This window comes from Eulemur rufifrons, chromosome 29, assembly GCF_041146395.1.
Source record: "Eulemur rufifrons isolate Redbay chromosome 29, OSU_ERuf_1, whole genome shotgun sequence".
Taxonomy (NCBI): domain Eukaryota; kingdom Metazoa; phylum Chordata; class Mammalia; order Primates; family Lemuridae; genus Eulemur; species Eulemur rufifrons.
The window spans coordinates 67,546,761-67,566,394 of NC_091011.1; the positions used below are offsets into that span (position 1 = coordinate 67,546,761).

At 37.6% G+C, this 19,634-nt stretch overlaps 1 protein-coding gene across 1 annotated transcript in view; it reads right to left on the reverse strand.

Annotated features, from left to right (window-relative positions):
* Positions 1–19,069, reverse strand: part of SAMTOR (S-adenosylmethionine sensor upstream of mTORC1) — a 90,303-nt gene extending 71,234 nt beyond the window's left edge. Inside the window, exon 1 of the mRNA XM_069461918.1 lies at positions 18,779–19,069. Coding sequence (XP_069318019.1) covers positions 18,779–18,938 — 160 coding nt within the window. The 5' untranslated portion in view covers positions 18,939–19,069. The remainder of the gene's footprint in view (positions 1–18,778) is intronic.
* Between the last annotated feature and the right edge of the window lie 565 nt (positions 19,070–19,634).

The window sequence follows — 19,634 nt, forward strand, 5'->3', positions numbered from 1 at the left end:
AAACAGAGCAGCAAAATTTGGGAGTAATAATTAAACTAAAATTCTTTTTCAAACGTAACCACCAACACATCTATTCAAATTTGAAAACTTCCAAATAATTCCATTTATTGGTAAGGTCACAGTGTAGTAAGTACTGAGTTGAAAATCAAACTATTAGGCCTCTAGTTTGACCAAGAAAGAGAAATAAATACACGAACACCCTCACAAGTATTATATACATTGTTCAGTAGTTAAGGTTCCCATGTATCAGTCTCAGTCTAAAACTGAATACTGATTTCAAACCTGAAAGGAATGGAAAGTTTAATTTTGAGGTGGTTATGTCCTTATATACCAATATTTCCATTAATCACTAATATTTGTGTAGTGACAGGGCTCTCAATATGTTATATCTCAGGTTGGCAATAACTGTTCACTAAAAACCAGCAAGCAAACAAAATTTTTCTAAATTATTAAATAAAAATTCCTCATTTTAGCAACATCTTTCAGATCTAGTTATTTACCTGGTCTCTAAAAAGAACTACAGAAAGTCTTTGAAACAGTATTTTGATTAATGATACTTTATTCATAAAGCTATGATGGTTCATAACACTATTTCTGACTTTACCTATTAGATTTGATACTAAATGGTTCATTAAGGTATAGTGTACTTTTAAAGGTGCTTTATCTTTTGTTGAGATCGGTATCTTCAACTCTAGGAGGCCCTTTGTTTGAACTTGTAAGTTTCACTCTTTTATATAATGTACATATTATAAATACATAAATGTATTAGATGTTATTAATAGGAGTCATTCAAACAAAAGTTCTACGATAAATCTGGGAAAAGCTATGTTTAATACAAACAGATTTCTTTTCTGTAAGACTTCTTAGTTTAGATTCTACAGAAGGCACAACTTAAGACAAAGACCTGGGTACAAGTAGTTTATTTGGGAGAGGATCCTAGGAAACAGGAGTAAAGAAGTGAGGAGAAAAACAAGGAAAGAGAAAAAGCTAATACAAAGATGCATTACTGAGGTTGCTGCTGTGGGCAACTGGGAAGCATACAGAATGCTTCCAGATTGTGCACATAAAGGATAGGAGCCTGGAGCATTTATCTACAAGTTCCTATCCCCAGTTAATTGAGAAATGTTAACAATTCACACTTCTAAATCTGCATTTAGGCACTGAATAATGGGATAATCCCACTGGGCTCCAGCAGTGGGGGAGAAAGGCGGAACATAGGAAAGAAAATAGCACACATTTAAAGTCAGGGCTGGTGACTGAGCTCAGTGTCTGACTACAACAACTGAGGACAAAAGGTATGTTATGTAGCACACCAAAGGCATCTATTATAAATTCTTAGAGTCTTTACTATGTCATTGTATACTCTGAAACTCAATTTACTCTATAATTACTCTACTAGCTATAAGATGTAAGTAACTGTAAATATACAGAAACGTATTGCCCTACAGCTTTTTAGAAGACCTCTAGTTTTCTCTTTAAATACTTTCTAATGAAGTGCTCCACTGAAGTTTTGAGGAAGCATTCAAATTTCTCTGTAGGTTCACTCAACTCAAACTAATTGCAGACAACTTCAATTTAATGTTTTCATTAACATTAAAGAGTCTGCAGACTCAAAGTGTGTTGACACTGAAAATTGATGTGTGACTGGTAAAGTTTAGCACACTTAAATATTAATAAATAATGCAATCATATAAACTTTTCATTCTTTCAACAGATTTGCTGAAAAAATATTCCACATTAAACACTACAAAGAATAACAAAGTTAATAATCAGGCACTGGCATCAAAGAAAAGGGAGAAGACATGTAAATAAAATGTGGTAGATGCTATAATAGCGATATGAAACTGTTATGTTCCCTATGTTCTATTGTAAGGCAACCTGAACCCAAAGCTTATAAAATTCCAGTATTTATTCAATAAAAATGTATCACACTCTGACTACTAGGTATACCTTATGTTAAACGGCTGGTGTTTATAAAATTGAACAAAAAACATAGCTAGCCTAGCTATGAAAATATTCCACTTTTTGGAATACTCTTGAAAACTTAAAGTGTTTTAAAAAATAAAATTATTAAACAAAGAGGATAACAAAAATTATTTTCACTGTAGCCCATTATTTGTTTTTATGATATTCAAAATAACGTTATTTAAACTTTAAGTAAAACTTTTCAAAATAATCTATGATTTTGGGTTCTAAAAGTCAAAAAATGTTAAGGTTGACCAGTGCTCAGTAAACATATTCAAAACTCCTTTGCTAACTTGGTCAAACTACATACACAAAAAATATGTTAGAACATGATTCTAAAGATTTTTTGTTATCACTTAGTAACTAGGTCAATCAATATTTAAAAGATTGTCTTATTTAAAAGGACAATACTTTATCATTATCAAAAGACAAATCAGTGGGTGAAAACCTACCTAACAGGTACAATGAACACTACCTGGGTGATGAGCACACTTATAAAACTTTGACTCAAGCATAACAAAAGCAATCCATGTAACCAAAAACATACATATCCCTGTCATATTTTGAAATTAAAAAAAAACAAACAAACCAAGAACTAGAACTTCCTGAGGTCTGTACCAAAGGTCTAGTTAATACAGTATAAGTAATGTTTAAGTATACAAGTTCAATCAGAACTGTCAATAAATAATTAGCCTTATGATTTATTTTCACATAATGGCACTTGTGAATGACTCAAAATCATTGTGATTAATACCACATTTTCCTACCCAATTCTTACAAACATTCTAGAAAATAATGAACATGTCTTCAAGTAAAAGTGGAGAGGAGGCAAGGGAGGCACATGCATGCAAGGGGGGAAGAGAAGAATAGAGAAGAAAATATCCAGTAAGTATACACATTTCACTTTGCCCAACTACAGAGAATTCAAATATTTTTGTAAAGCACAATTAAGAAATATATGTCTTGTAGCCTAATTTGAAGTTAATAGTTAATAAACATTTTATGGTCAACCTAAAAGAAGTGAGAAAGAATTAGTAATCATTTGTTCAAATACACAATTATAAAACCAACTTAAAGCTCTGCCTAGTCCAAAATATAAAGTCATTTATCTTACAAAAGCTCACATTAACATGATTTCTATTTATTGTATTCTCTTTATATTCAAATTTTTAAAACACTCATTTAGAAAAACTAATTCATAATTTTAAACATGAATGTTGCCAACTTAAAGTTCAATATGGAAATCAATGAACCAAATTATTCTGAATCTTGGTTTCATACTGAATCTTGGTCTCATATCAATACCATAATTACTGCATTGACTAGACTCACCTTCACAAACATATATCACAAGTAATAAGAGCTGCTGCTTATAAGACAATGACAATTATTAGGTTTATTAATTTAAAAAGACAGAGTTCCATTCTTAATAATTTCGTGATAAAGATATTATTACTTTGATTGCAACTGTCTTCATAAAAAACAAGTATAACGAAATGAGTTAATGAGTCATCCATTTTTGCTGTTACTTAATATCCTCAAGAACAGGATTGTTAACAGTTCCAAACTCAAGTAAACCAATGGAACTCATAAACTATCTCTTTAGAGTTGATACTACTCTTTCTCTATGAATTAACCTCTCTCTTGCTATAAAGAATAGCAAATTTTCTTTCCTTCAAAACATAAATGAATACATATTTTCTTCAAGAGGGTTTATCAATCTCCCATCAATCATCTTAAAACTCTCCTATATATGAATTTGCCATCTTTATGGTACTTTGTCACTTATTTATACATATTGTAACCAGGTGTGATGTTCCCATTAGAAAGTATAAATTGAAAGGTAAAGACTACTTTTGATTTATAACTTGTATGAATTACAGAAGTTAATCATGGTGCCTAGCTAATGGCAGATACAATATTTAAATTGTAACCATGCTCAAAAAATACAGAAAACACCAACATTGTAAACAAATCAAATTAGTTGCTAAACTAAAGCTATCAACCACAGTTGATACCTGTCAATGGGTAGTAGTGATTCAAAAGCAGATTTTGAATACTTCCAAATTGTTACTCTTCTCAAAATAAGAGTTAACAAGGTATTTTTTGCTGTTGTTTTTCTTTTTTTTCTTTTTTTTAAGAGATAGGGTCTCCCTGTTTCACCCAAGCTGTAGAGCAGTGGCCTGATGATTGCCCACTGTAACCTTGAACTTCTGATCCTCCCACCTCAGCCTTCCAAATAGCTAGGACTACAGGAATATGCAACCATACTCAGCTAAAACAGTTACAAAGTTTAGAAAAGTAATAGATTCAAAGGCATTTTTCTAGAAATTCACTTTTCAAACTTATTAAAATTTTTTTTTCACTTTTCCTTATTTTCAAAAGAAAATCTTACAGCTGGAAGTCCAATCACTCCCACTAACTTTTTTGATAACAGTACATAGATCTTTTTGGGAAATCTGTAAGCTCAAGGAGAAATTATTGGTAACAACAATAAACAGATAAGGAATAATTTGTATGTGAAAAAAATAAATAGGTGGCACTAAAGTTCATGCATTTTTACATGCCAGGATCATTTGATGTTTAGAAGCACATATATTTTTGTCATAACTCTATCCTAATTTTCGTTTTTGAAAGATACAAAGCACAGAAGAGATTAAGTATAAATCTGATGCCAATTTAATTATATTTATATACCATATATCTAACAAGGGGTTAATATCAAAAAAGGAATTGATACAACTCAATAGCAAGAAAACAAATACTGATTAAAAAATAGGCAATGATCTGATTAGATGTTTTCCCAATGATGACATACAAATGGCCAACAGTTATATAAAAAGGTATTCAACATCACTAATCAGGGAAATACAGTGAGATATCACCTCACACCTGTTAGGATGGCTATTATCAAAAAGATCAGAGATAACAGGTGCTGGAGAGGATGAGAAGAAAAGGGAACCCTTGTACACTGTTGCTGGGTATGTAAATTAGTAAAGCCATTATGGAAATGAGAATGAGGTTCCTCAAAAAGTTAAACCATTAATAGAACTACCATATGATTCAGCAATCCCACTTGTGGGTATGTATCTAAAGGAAATGAACAGTGTATCAGAGAGAAATCTGCAATCCCATGCTCATTGCAGTATTAGTCACAATAGCTAAGAAATGGAAACAAACTAAGTGGCTGTCAAGGGATGAAAGGAAAAAAAATTATTTAAAATGTGTTATCAGTTGTAATATCTCCTTTTTCATTTCTGTTTGAGCTTATTTGGGTCCTTTCTCTTCTATTCCTGGTTAATCTAGCAAGAGGCCTATCAATTTTATCTTTTCAAAGAAACAACTTTTTGTTTCATTGATCCTTTGTATATATTTTTTGTTGTTGTTTTCCATCTCATTTACCTCTGCTCTGACCCTAGTATCTCTTTTCTTCTACTGGCTTTGGGTTTGGTTTGCTCTTCCTTTTCTGGTTCCTTGAGATGTGTCATTAGATTGTTAATTTGTGATCTTTTTGATGTAGACATTTAAGGCTACACATTTTCACCTTAGGACTGCTTTTCCTGAATTCCACAGATTTTGGTAGCTTGTGTCCCTCTTAATTGTTCAGTTTGAGAAATCTTTTGATTTCCATCTTAATTTCATTATCGGCCCAATTATCATTCAGCAGCAAGTTGTTTAATTTTCATGACTTTGTGTAGAATTGAGTGTTTACCCTGGAGTTGATTTCTAGCTATTCCACTGTGGTCTGAGAAGATACATGGTATGATTTCTATTTTGATTTTGCTGAGACATGTTTTGTGGCTTAAGATATGATCAATCTTGGAGAATGTTCCATGTGCTGATGAGAAGAATGTATATTCGATAGTTCTGGGGTTAAATGTTCTGTAAATGTCTGTTAGACCAATTTGTTGTAGATTCTTGTTTATTTTCTCCTTGGATGATCTGTCCAGTTGTGTCAGTAGCGTGCTGAAGTCTCTGGCAATTAAGATGCTGCTGTTTATCTCTTCACTTAGATGCAGTAGAGTTTGCCTTATCAATCTGGGAGTTCCTGTGTTAGGTGCATAAATATTAAGGATTGTTATGTCTTCTTGTTGAATCCTATGCTCATTGCAGCATTGTTCCCTTTATCATTATATAATGACCTTGTTTTTCTTTACTACTATTGATTTGAAGTCAATTTTATCTGATATAAGAATGGTTATATCTGCTTCATTTAGGTTTCCAATCACATGAAATATTTTTTTCTATCTCTTCACCTTGAGTTTGTACGAGTCCTTGTGGGTTAGATGTGTTTCCTGGAGACAGCAGACACTTGGGTTTTTTTCCATCCATTCAGCCAGCCTGTGTCTCTTGAGTGGAGCATTTAGACTGTTGACCTTGATTGACAGACTTGATATGTGAGCTGCTGTTCTGTTCATCCTGTTGGGGAAAATCTTATTGCCCTGTTTCACCTCTTATGCTACTGTTTTTTAAGAGCTCTTGGCTCCAATGGGTAGCTTCACACTGGTAGGTGTCTACTGTGCTGATCCACGTATAAGGCAGTTCTGAGTATTGCCTGCTGAGCACATCTGGTCTGGACAAATTTCCTCAATGTTTGGTTGTCTGGAAAAGTCTTTATTTCTCCTTCATATATGAAACATAGTTTTGTAGGATACAGAATTCTAGGCTGGCAGTTGTTCTGTTTAAGAAGACTGAAGGTGAAGCTCCAATCCCTTCTGGCTTGTAAAATCTCAGTTGAGAAGTCTGCAGTTAACCTGATGGGTTTTCTTCTGTAGGTTACTTGATGTTTTCACTTCATGGCTCCCAGGACTTCTGATGACTATGTGTCTTGGAGATTGCCTTTTTGCAATGAATCTCCCGTGTGTTTTGTTGAGCTTCTTGAACCTGGATTTTTAAATCTCTAGCAAGATCAGGGAAGTTCTCCTCAATTATTCCCAAGCTGCAGTGTTGGCCACCTTACATAATCCCATTTTTCTTGTAGGCTTTGTTCATTCCTCTTAATTCTGTTCTTCATTTTTGACTGAGTTAATTCAAAAGTGTTGTCTTCAAGCTCTGAGATTCTTTTTTCTCCCTGGGGTAGTTTATTCTTAAAACTTTCCACTGTGTTTTATATTTCCTTAATTAATTTTTCATTTCTAGAAATTCCATTTGGTTTTTTGTTAATATGTTGATCTCTTTTGTGAATTTTTCATTCATTTCCTGAGTTGTTTTTCTGGTTCCTTTCAGTTGGTTTTCTATTTTCTCTTGGATTTCACTGAGCCTCCTTACAATCCGTACATGGAATTCTTTATCTGTCATTCAATGTTTTCATTTTGGTTGGTGTCCATTGCTAGAGAACTGGTGTCCCCTTTTGGGGGTGTCAATTCACTGATTTTTTATACTCCAGAATTCTTTTGCTGATTCTTTCTCATCTGGGGCAGCAGTCACTTCTTATTTTTGCATTTTCTTTTGCTTAGATGGGGCTTTTTTTTTCCCTCTTCTCTCCTCAATCATAAGAGAATGTCTGTAGCATATGTTGGGAAAGAACCTTTGGATTTGCTTGTGGGTGCTTTGATAGGGGTCTAGGATGCCTTGGCCATAGATTCCGTTAGTGTGGTGGTTTTCAAGGTTTCTAGCTGCTTGTAGGCTGTAGCCGTCGTCAACTATGTGTGTGGACAGATTCCCTGTCTCTCTTTGATCAGGGAGGATGGAGCTCTTTGAGATCCTTTCTCTTTCCATAGCCTTGTGGTCTTCTTATTAGTTAGAGAAGTATACTGGCATGCCCAGTTTAATCACTGAGAGAGTAGGTGGTACTTCTGGGTAAGAATCAACCATACCTTGAATGATTGAGTCAGTAAAGGATTGTGTAAATTGACTTCCCTGTCAGTAAGTCACGCTTGCCAGAAGAAACAAGTTGCAGTGTTGTTTTTGGTGGGTGGAGCCCTGGAACTTCCAGGTGAATTCACCACAGCAGAGTGGAGTTGAGAAGCGAGGCTGGGTGGGTCTGGGTTGGGTGACCCTGCCCTGAGGCTCCACAAAAGCTGGTAAGGTAGCTGTTTCAGTAATGGTCAAAGGTCTGCATCCAGCCTTCTCAAGAAAGCCATCAGGGAGGGGCTAAGATGGTCCCACCTAGCCAGAAACTCTGCTTGGGGAGGTACGGGATGTCTGAGATCCATAATCTGGCTGTCTGGAGCAGGTTTCACTCTTCTCCCACCCTCTGGTGTTTGCCGGCAGGCAGGAGCTCAAACTAGCTGAGCTCCCCAGCAATGGTGCTGCAGGCTGAGAGCTTCCCCATCCAGGATCCTGACTTGGGCTGAGAGCACGGTTTTCCTATGGGAAGAGGGGTGCTCCCCGAGTGCACCGTGGTTTGGACCCATACTGTGCTCTCTTTTGAGTTTTGTCTACGCAGGCTGCCTCACCTCCTGGGATTATTTCACAAATCTCCCCTCTGTGTCCCCAAGCAATACGATCAAGTCCTGGGGGTATGCAGACCCAGGCCTGTCCCTGGGTCCCCGAAGATCAATCCTTGTGTGTGGCAGGGAGAAGCATGCTGGTCCCGAGTAGCCTGGGGTGCTCAAGCAGGTTTGATGTCCCTCTGCTCTGGGGTATACCATACTCTGGTGGAGCAACTGGGCAAGCAGCACCAGGGAGGGCTGGTGAGCAGGGAGCTCACAGTCCAGATACCCCTTAGTCCTCTGCAGGTCTTTAAGAGGAAAGGTTTGAGCCCCCTCTCTGTGGAGTCCCAGTAGAGGGGAAGCAGCAGCTTCTGAGAGCCCTGGTTCAATTGTCTATCTTGACAGCCGTCACAGGGAAGGGAAATGGGAGAAAAAAGAGTCTGAATAGAGGAAAGCTAGCACTCTGGTCATCTCTATCCCTCTCTCCAGAAGGCAGCCTGCCCAGAATGTCCAGGCTCTGGGGTCATGCAGATTGCCCAGGACCCACTGGTACTCTGTGGCTCCTGTACTCTGGGCCAGAGTTGGGAAATGTTTCTGTGGGAATGAGCAAGACGAAAACTGAGGGGCTGAATCCCTGTAGGGAAGACAAAGATGCAGAGTGGTGGAGAAGCGATATAGTGCCTGCTGTCTCAGCTCAGGTCTGTGGTGAGGGGACAGCCTGATAGCCTGGTGTTTTGTCCTTAAGAAGCTCCCAGTTCACTGGTGGCAGCAGCTTTTGGACTCGTGAGGGTAGAAAGGCTCTCTCTCCAGCAGCTCGGGAGCCTGCTGACTGCCAGAGATGTAAGGGAGGGAGAAACAAACCACTCCATCTACCCTTTTCACTGGACTCCAAGCCTCTCACGGGTTGACCTCTGCTGATACCTTGCTCCTTTTCTTGTTCTGCTCCTCAACTTCTTCCCACAGAAATCTCTTGCAGGTTCTGGCACTTTTCCCTTGGAAGTACACCCGATCTATGATTGTTTCTTTTTTTCTTTTTCATCTAAAACTTTTCCTTCTTTCTGAGACAATCTAGCAGCTGGTTCAGCCATCTTGTCCATAATTTTTGACAGTTTAGCCTGTGAGTTACGATATCAAAGATTAACAAAGCACTATTTTGGTTCCGCTGTATAATGTAAAAGAAAATATATCATATTGTTCTATATATATAAAACTGTAAAAACGGAGATGAATCTATAGTGACAAGAGATCAGTGGGACTGAGAGTAGAGAGAGAGACTGACAGCAAAGGAGTATGAGGAAATTTTGCGGGTGATAGCAATATTCTGTACCTTATTATGGTAATTATAGGTACATACATCTGTCAAAATACATGTAATTATACACTTTAAATGGATAATACCTCAATAAATTTAATTTTTAAAAATGAGCATACTATGTGTTACAAGATAATGATTATATTTCATTAAATCTGAGGGCCATCAAAGGCTCTAAAAAAAAAAAAAGATTTGAGCACTACAAACAAGTCTTGAACTTTTAGAAATTAGGAACAACTTATTTGATTTTGAGTTAGGCACATTGCCAAACATGGGCTAGATGCATTATCTATAAATGACCGGATTATCAAATTCAAGTCTGAAGAACATTTAAAAGTCATTTCCTCTAACTTGAAGTAAGTAGAGAAATTCCTAAGTAGAAACAAGTTCAGCTGGCTTTCTACGATGTTAAAACAAAATGTTCAGGATCAGATTGTCTCACATAGTTAAACCACAGACTACTCTACTCAGCATTCTTGAGCACCTGATCCTGACACACCTACAAGTGGGATAAAAGACAACCAAGGTGTTTGGTGATGAAGCAGTTCCTGAGAACCAAAACAGGTAACCTTTTGAAAACAAAAAATTTGAAAACCTGGATCTTACACCCAACATTTTGTGAATAGTCACTTCTCTAATGAGGAAGGAAACCCCAATATTCTAATGTGCTAAAAAGGTTGGACTTTTCATATTAAAAACTTAGAAACATAAGCAGCAAAATGCCCCCCCCCCAAAGGAACAGTTATTCTAATACTAGAGAAGAAAAAGAAGACTATAAAACAGTGTGTGTTCTAGGAGCCATCCAATGTTATAGTCCTTAAATGCATCAAGGCAGTATAATAGCTACAGCTACAACTCTATTATTTTTTAATTTATATATTTAACAAAATTAGTGCTTCCCATGTACCTCATGTTGTTTTAGGTACTTTACAAATATTAACTCATTTAATTCTAATACCCATTGAGGCACATCTTTTACTTTGTAGAGAAGGAAGTTGAAGGAGACAAATTAAGTAACTTTTCCAAGGTTACACCACAAACCTGGCAGTCAAATGTCAAAGTCATGCTCTTAACCACTAACTTGCCTCTCTTCATGAGTTAATTCATGCATTTTTATGGATATGATAAAAAACTTTGCACTAGAGGAAAGTACATCAACTCTACTAACCACAAACAAATAGCCTTTTGTTGGTCAAATGCAGTTATTTAGTCTCTGCAACTGCATTATTTGTTAGATTTCTGGCAGTGGTTCCCAACTCTGGCTGCCAAATCTGGCTGCACATTGGAATCACCCGGAAGTTTCATTTAATTGGCCTGGAGTGGCAAATGGTCATTTATTTTAACACTTCCCAAAAGAATCCACTGTGCAGCTATGGCTCAAAACCAGTGGTCTATGGCAAGGTTGTAAATGCCAATACCTGGTGAATAATACATTGTAAGGCTTGGGACAACCTGAAGAGTACAACTTAACCAAAAAACAAAATGTGTGGATTAAACTTAATATCTAAAAATAACGTGGCTCATGGTGTATCTTCTGTTGTTGGAGCAGCCTCTTATTATAAACATGTTTATGATAAAAAATACTTAATCCAAAATGCAAAAGTCTTTGAATACATACTGTAATAAAGATGGAAAGAATCGAGAAAAGTCAGAACCAATGTCAACATCTGTTATTCTGTTGTGAAAGTTAACTTTATAGATGTATGTATAGTAGATCACTTGATTAGTGTAACTTTGAATTTTCAAACAAAAGGACTTAGGAAAAGTCTTCTGGAACTTCATAAGTTCGTAACTTACAACTTCGTAAGTAGAGAAATTTCTATATAAATGGGAATAGGGAACACTCAGATGCCCCTCTAAAGGTATAGGGATTAGCCATATATTATAAAATAACCTTAAGAATGGGCATTATTATATCTGCCCTTAAGGCACAATGAATCCGTATAGTTTAGAACAGTGGTTCTCAGATGTTAGATTTTTGCAACCAACACAAATCTCACCTCCCAAATTTAAGAGGCTGATATTGGGGTTGCACAATTTTTATCTTTGAAGTTAGAGTATATAAGTAAATATACACAAATACATAAAACTATTACCATCTTTTAATACCAACACACACAGAGACACACATTACATCCTCTAAAATATTAGTTCTCATTTTTAGTTCATTTTAATTCTCTTATTAGTTCTTACTTTTCTGTAGACAAAACTTTAAAAAAAAATCTTGGGCTAATATGTAGGAACCTATGCATTGGTAAGGGGGAGAGTAACAGATAAGAGGAGGAGAAATAGAATGCACTGTATACAGTAAAAGAAGGCAAGTTGATTCAATAAACATTTATCCAATGTTAGTTAAGGACAAGGTATTGTACAGTATTTATATTCTCCACTATTTACAGTTTTACTTATAGAAAAACAGAATGATGTTCACAATAACTTGGATCATTTTAAAAAGGGTAAAATTAATCTAATATACTCAATTTAAGAAGACAGCATAAATTTATTAGAAAAGATTTGTAACTAAAAGTTAAAATTGAAAAGAATATAAAAAGGTTAAACTCAACTATCTGAAATTATTTATATTATCTTCTTTTTTGTGTGTGCCTTAAATCTACAAGGCATGGTGGTAGGTACAAAGGATACAAAGATAAAAGACAGAGTTTTACCTAAGGAACTAAGTTTAGTAGGAAAGACTGCAAGTGAACTAGTAAGCGATAAATACTATAAAGGTCAGCACACTTGTGCTATAGAAACATAAGGTAAAAGTGGCACTTATGCAAGATTCTGTGCTAGGTTTTGTATGCAACTGTGTTTGTGGGGTGGGGATTGTGATGATGAATAAAACCTGGACCTTTGTTTCAGGAATTTACATTCTAATAAACTGGCCTAAATGGTTATTTCAAAGGAGGCCTAAAGATCTCTGACTCTAAGCCATAATACTTGATAATCTAAATTTTAAATTATCAAAATCATTATGCTAGTGAACTTCCTGTATATCACTACTTCTAAAGTAAAGATGAACAATTTAGAAAATTTTGCTTGAATTAGTAGGGGTGAATGTAGAATGGTGTCCAGGAGCCATCCAATCCTTAATGCTCCTTGAAGACATAAAGACAGAATAGCTACAGCTAACACCACTACTGTTATTTATGTTACTCAAAGAAGATAGGAATCCTGCTGCTTTGGTAATTAGCAAGGACTAATAAAAACAGGAACGCCAAAAGTACTATTTGATCATAAAATAGGAAATTCTCAACTGTCAATTACTAAAACTTAAGCAATGTAGATCGCTCTTGTACATAGAGCTGTATGACCCTAATTTATTTTAATTATATATGGCAAATAATCTTTAGATCTATGACAGGTGTTTCCAAGCACTGGATTTTTCAAAATTAACAAAATATTGCAAGAAGTGATTATAGCAGGGACTATAAGACAAATCTGATTTACATAGTAATCTAGATACACTATTTCCTTTATAGAAATGGCAACAAAATAAATATAAATCTAACATAAAAAATAATATGGATCAAAAATATCAATGGAGAAATTTAAAGAAAACTTCTCATACTCATGTTGTGCCTTAAAACAAGTAACTTTACACACTGGTGTAGAAAGAATACTTACTATTGAAAAACCATTAACTTAGTTATCTCAACTGATGCTTCACTTCTATATACTGTACTTTATTTTTATAGAAATACAGCATTTCATAGGTACATATGAGTAAGGACTGAGTATGAAAAACAATTAGAACTCCCAAGACAAGTACACTCTTTAGCATCAAAGTACCCAGCTTTTCTCTGCTTGAGCTCAGTGTTTTTTCAAAAAGTGGTCCAAAAATCACCTGCATTAGAATCACATAGATGATGATTAAATATGCAGATTCCTGGGCCTCCATCTCAGAACCACTGAACTGCTTGCTAGTGGCCTAAGAATCCGCATTTTTAAAAGTTCATCAGAAGATTATGGAGCACACTAAAGTTTAAGAACCACTGCCTTGGATGCTTTAAAACTGCAAACATGATATATATATTAAAACAAAAATACTGCACCTAAGCCAACAGAGACTGGGAATCCTTCAAAATCAAAGCAAATCAATACTTTCTTAAATATTACAATAAATATAACTTTATCTTTTGTTGAGGATTTTAGGTTGTCTCTATGAACACCTTCGCTCTACTGTAAATGAAGCACAAATGGCAGCAGATGTAGTTCCACTACTATGTTAGCACCCAGCACAGATGCTCAGGCCCTGGGAGTATTCCTTATGCTCTGTAATGGCTCCACTTTCTCCTTGAACCCCTGCCTAATGGTGTCTTCCAAGAACCTGTCCTCTGTTATATATTACCATAACTCCACTGGCAGTTCACCTGCCCTCAAAGCTTCAACCTCCATATAGAGGGCTTCCAATCCTAATCTTCCATAGGATATATTCCAAACTAAAGCATTATCACCATCCCTACAACAAGTCAACCTGCTTGTCCACCCTGTTCTTGCCCCCACCCCTACCCAAATATGTATTTCCAAACTGGATGCTAATGGCTACTCACAACTGTTAACCTTTGTAACACCATTTTTTTTCTGGACATAGTGTAAAGAACCATCCTATCCTGTGTTCTCCTCTTCATTTTCAGTATCAGTAATCTGTCTTGTTTATTTTAACTACTTTTAAAATATTATTAGCTGGTCCGATGGTAGTGGGTTATCACAACTTATTAGTGTCACCAAAATTGGTATTCAACCCCCCCTGCTAAATTTGACTGGCTAAAAAAATATTATTACTGCTACTAATATTGATTTTTTAATGTAGAAAATTATAATAAAGATCACCCATAATTCCACGAGCTTGAGAATACAGTTAACAGTTTAGTATGTATTTTTATTTTTCTGTGATTGGTTTATAAATTGCATGGGTTTATGTGACAAACTGTTCTAATCTGTTTTGGCATGTATAATAAGTAAATTCAGAGATTGAATAAACTGATGAGTTTCCTAAAGTAAAAATATTAATAAGATAGGTTAAAAAATCACTACTAAATGGAAAGAAGATTGTGCTTTTACTCCTGACAGCTGCAGCCTTTTACATTTTCTTGGAATTTTACATGAATAAGTTTGGAAAAAGAAATGCCAGGCATAAAAGCAATCATTATAGGAATGGGTTCATGTGAATAGAATTATGGAAAGAAAATCACACAAAGAGAACTGAAAATACACATGGCTCTACTTCAATTCTCAATTTGATATGTATTTATCAGGCACATCTGATTAAACAATGAAGTCCTTGTTTGAAAAGCAAAACTAGCTGTTTCTCATTAAAAAGCTGTCTACAAGTCTTATGATATATTTACAATATTTCTGGTTTATGTGGAGGTCAAATTTTTAAAATTCTGTATAGCAAAAACAGAAAACACCTATATGTGCTAGCATATTTCCATTTATATAACCTCAATTTAAAACTCTCTTAACTATAAATGGCTGATGCCAGAAATACCCCTTCTCATCATCAATACTAGGCACCTCCCCACCATTTCCTTTCAGTAACTACTTCAGATACCAGTACTGTCTGGAACACTGACCTTTATCTCCAATTCTTTACCCTTATATAAATTGGCACAGAATCTCTTAAGTGGTAACACAGGACAGTCAGTAAAATGGAGAGGCAAAAAGTAGTAGTTAACAAAAAGGGTGCATTAAACTTAACTGCTAGTCTTTGCAACCCTAACCACCACCCCCTACATCTAAGCCTGCTCATCACCATCAACAAGCATCAGTTGGACAAACAGATTGGGGAACAGTGAAGACAAATTTTTCCCTACCAATGCAGAAAAATCTTATTTTCATTATTATCCTTGTTTCCAATTCCACTACCAAAGATAAGAGAAGGGAAAACTCTATTCTCCAACCCTGCACTCATTATCTAGTTCTCAGCCTGGTCCTTATTGTCAATGACCTGTTTTGCCTTTTTTTTTTTTTTTAATTTCAGCATATTATGGGGGCACAAATGTTTAGGTTACGTACATTGCCTTTGCCCCACCCAAGTCAGAGCTTCAAGCGTATCCATCCCCCAGAGGGTGCACACCGCACCCATTAGGTGTGAATATACCCATCCCCTTCCTCCGCCCCAGCATCTGCCCAACACCTGATGAATGTTATTCCTATATGTGCACTTAAGTGTTGATCAGTTAAAACCAATTTGATGGTGAGTACATGTGGTGCTTGTTTTTCCATTCTTGTGATACTTCACTTAGTAGAATGGGTTCCAGCTCTATACAGGAGAATACAAGAGGTGTTATATCACCATTGTTTTATTTCCTTCTCTGCCATCTCTTCCCAAAAAACCACACCTCACATAGCGCCAACTCAGCTAATCACTCCCATCCAATATATAATCCATTCCTATCAATTTATATCCTTTTCCCTAATGCAAGTCCTAGGGCCACTTCCTGCTTCTCATTTTCCCTTCTATTCTAACATTTGGAGTCACCAATATTAGGTTTGGAATGGGGGGAATCTATTATTCTCATCAAATATGTACAGTGTTAACAATGAACTGCTTAAACTTCAAGCAAGTTAGTTTAATGTTGGGGGGACCCACTCACCTATAAAATGAAGGAGCTATTAGATCACCACTCCAAAATCTGGCTGACAAATTTCCAGGTCCTAATGATAGGGATCTAAAACTGTAGATCTGAGGTGGAATGCAAGAATTTTCTAAAAGGCACACAGATGAGTCTGCTGATCAGCCATGTTTGGGAATCTTTGCTAAATGATTCCCTCTAGTCTAATATTCCAAGATTCTAAGCTGGAATTTTCACTGCATTTTCTGGCAGGAAAACTGTCATACAAGGAGTATAGTTTCCATAGTAATTAGTACTATTGTTTAGGTATGTTACTGATTAAATGGGGCTTTGCAGGCTGGTCTAGCACCTAAGCACCATTTCTATTATAACAGCTGATTTGAAAATGAACTTATAAAATATATTTACAGACTGGAAACTATCAGTATTACAATACTAAGTCTCAAAATAAAATACTAAAAATTATTCCTTTGGGATTACTATGTGCACAGATTTATTCACAGATGGATTTTTTACAACTAATATTTGGTCTATATAACAGAAATAAAGGTAGAAAGAGCATGCTCATTAGGATCATTTATTTTGCTAGTTCACTGACAGGGCTTTGTATATCACTGGAGCAAAGCCTAGAGAAGTCTAGATCATTGGTGGAATTTAGGGTATTAAAATGCCTAAAGAACAGTCTCATTCAAATGTTTTAGACTGCCAGGACTTTACTTAACCAGAAGCATACTAGATCATTCACTTATGAACTGCATGTATCTATCCCTAGCAACTTCCAACTACCAATTCTCGTTAGAAACAAGTGTTTCTGGTTAATATGTGGGCTTAAAGACATGTTTAAACATGTGGGAACTAAGCAAGGATAAACAGCACTTCAAGAGATGATGACACATTAGTAGTGTGCTAATTTAAGTGGAACCTATTCATTTATGAATAAAGAATGAAGAACGAAATTATTAAAAGGTAAAAATTAACTGAATTATTTGCTAGTCGTTTTTCTCTTTAAAAAGATGCATTTAGTTCAATTTGTACAAAATAGCACAATAAATTGCAGTGAAGTATGTCCTCATTTCTCCAAACAACATAAAATCTACAGTGAATGCCATTATGTAAGTGCATTCTTTGAATATCAGGAATGATGCAACTGTTGCTATGGTAACTACTCATTTTATTGACTAAATTGTGGGTTGGGGTTTATTCTTTTAAAAAATAAATTTCAGCATTTTAACTATGTCTGATAAGTCTCTCTCTATTGCTACCTATTAAACAATAACTATAAATCACCTTTGGGGATGACTATTTAAGTAGCCTCTATGAAAAGCTAAGCCTGAGTTGCAAAGGAAAGAAACCTTTGAAGTTTGAAAAATGAAACACATCAACTAAATTCAAAACAAAGGACATTTAGTTTTAACTTTCTACAGTAACTGAAAAGGGGTATAAATCAAAAGTAACATGATCTTACATGTGTCTGTTACTTCACTGCCATAATTTTGCTTCTAATCCTAAATTATTAACTAAGTATAAGACTAACATTAAAAGGCTGCTTACTTTTCAGTCCGCAATTAAGCTAAAAGGAAAGCCAGCTGAAAGTTATCCCCCATTTAGATACTTAGGAGAACTCTCTCCTGACGATAAGAAAACACTTGAGAATTTTCACTGTTGAAATCTTATAAAACAGCTCTGTACAAAAGCTTATATTTAAAAATACCAAGGGTAACTGTTGCCTACAACTGTAACACTCCTCAGGCACAAGCAAAAGCTACTAAGGCTTCTTCTTCCCTTGCTTATGGTTCTCCACGGAGAGGGTTCCCACCGATGGCCGGCTTCATCAGCATCTGTGGCTCTAGGAGGCTTCAAAACTAAACAGTATTTTGAAAATTGTGCCCCAGATCTCTTCCTCATCCGCCTAAATGAACACTAAGATCAAGTATTTGAAGAATGGGCGGTGGAGGCCCTGGGTGTAGTCCATCCCCCTTTTGACAAGGTGAAGTCCAGTCAGCTAAAAGGCCTGCTGACTTCGCAGCCCTGGAAGCCAATGCGAGGAAGCTTCGGCATGGCCGTAGGAATGAAGTAGTAGGAAGGGGGCCTGACGCGGAAGCAAATGGAACAACAGGCTGGTCAAGCGCAAGGGAGACAGGGGCAACTCAGGCTTCTTCCGTCTTTTACAAACGGATTTTACCTGTCTCCGCGTTTTACCTTCGCGTCTGTCGTAACGAATGCCCCCCCCCCCCGTGAGCTAGTATGTGTTTGTGTGGTGACAACAATCTCAGCACCCCAGCAGGGGACAGGGGCTTGGAGGGGGTGGGGACTCAGTTCCCCCACAGGCCCGGAACTCTCCTGAAGGGCCCTCGAAGAAAAGGGGGCGGAAGGAGCGCTCCTGACGCTGACCGGGGACTGGGACCGGGCCTGGGAGAGCGGCAATTGCTGGGGGTGACGTGCAGATCCTTTAGGTTTTAATGGTGGCCTCTTTGGGGGAGGGAAAAGGTGACAAGGGGTTGGGGGCGACGAGGCCTCCCCTCCCCCTGCCTGAGCTCGCTGTTTACCTTCTCGGTACTTCTTGCGGAGCCGCCGGTGGACGCTCTTCACCACTCCGGAGAGCTTCTCCTGCTCCAGCTTCCGTTCCTGCTCCCGGGGCGGCGGAGTGCTCGGATGCCCAGCCCCCTGACCACGAGCGGCGCTTCGGCCGCCGGCCCCCGGCTCCATATCGCAGCCGCCGCCGCCGCCGCCGCCGCCGCCCCTCAGGCCCCCGCAGACGCTCCCCTGACGGAGGAGGTGGGGAAGGAGGAGGCAGCAGCGGAGGCAGCAGCCGGAGGAGGCAGAGGAGCGCGAGAGACAGCCTCGGAGGTGGCCCCTCACCCAAACGCACAAGCTGATTGGTGAACTTTGGAGGGCTGGGCGGAAACGGAAAAGGCTAAGAGCCAATGGACTGAGAGCACCGGCGGCGCACCAGGTTGTTTGGGAAGGAGAGCAGCTGGAGGAGGCGGGGCTTGCGGGCCGAGGGGGCTGAGGCGTTGGGAGCTGTAGGCCCGAGTGCTCCTCTCCTTTCCCCCGCCCGCCCCTATTCTATGCGCATGAGCCGTGGTGCGGCCTCGGAGCGCCGCTGTGAGCGACGCGCTTGCGCGTGTGAGTTTGCTTAGTTTGGGCTTCATTTACCACCCAGCTTTCTCAAGTCTAGCGATTCTACGCCGTACTCTTTACAATCTCGTGCGATGCAGCCAGGGCCTTCTCCCTGAGCGTCCGCTGCATCTTGTCACATGTAGGTTCCCTTTAGCTACTTGCGCCTTGAGATAGACTTGACAGCACAGGAATTTTAACACTTCGAGGAACCCAAGTATAGGTGCGTGCTTTCATTGTGGTGCAAAGAGTGTCCTGGCCACCAAATGGTGATTTAATTCTTGG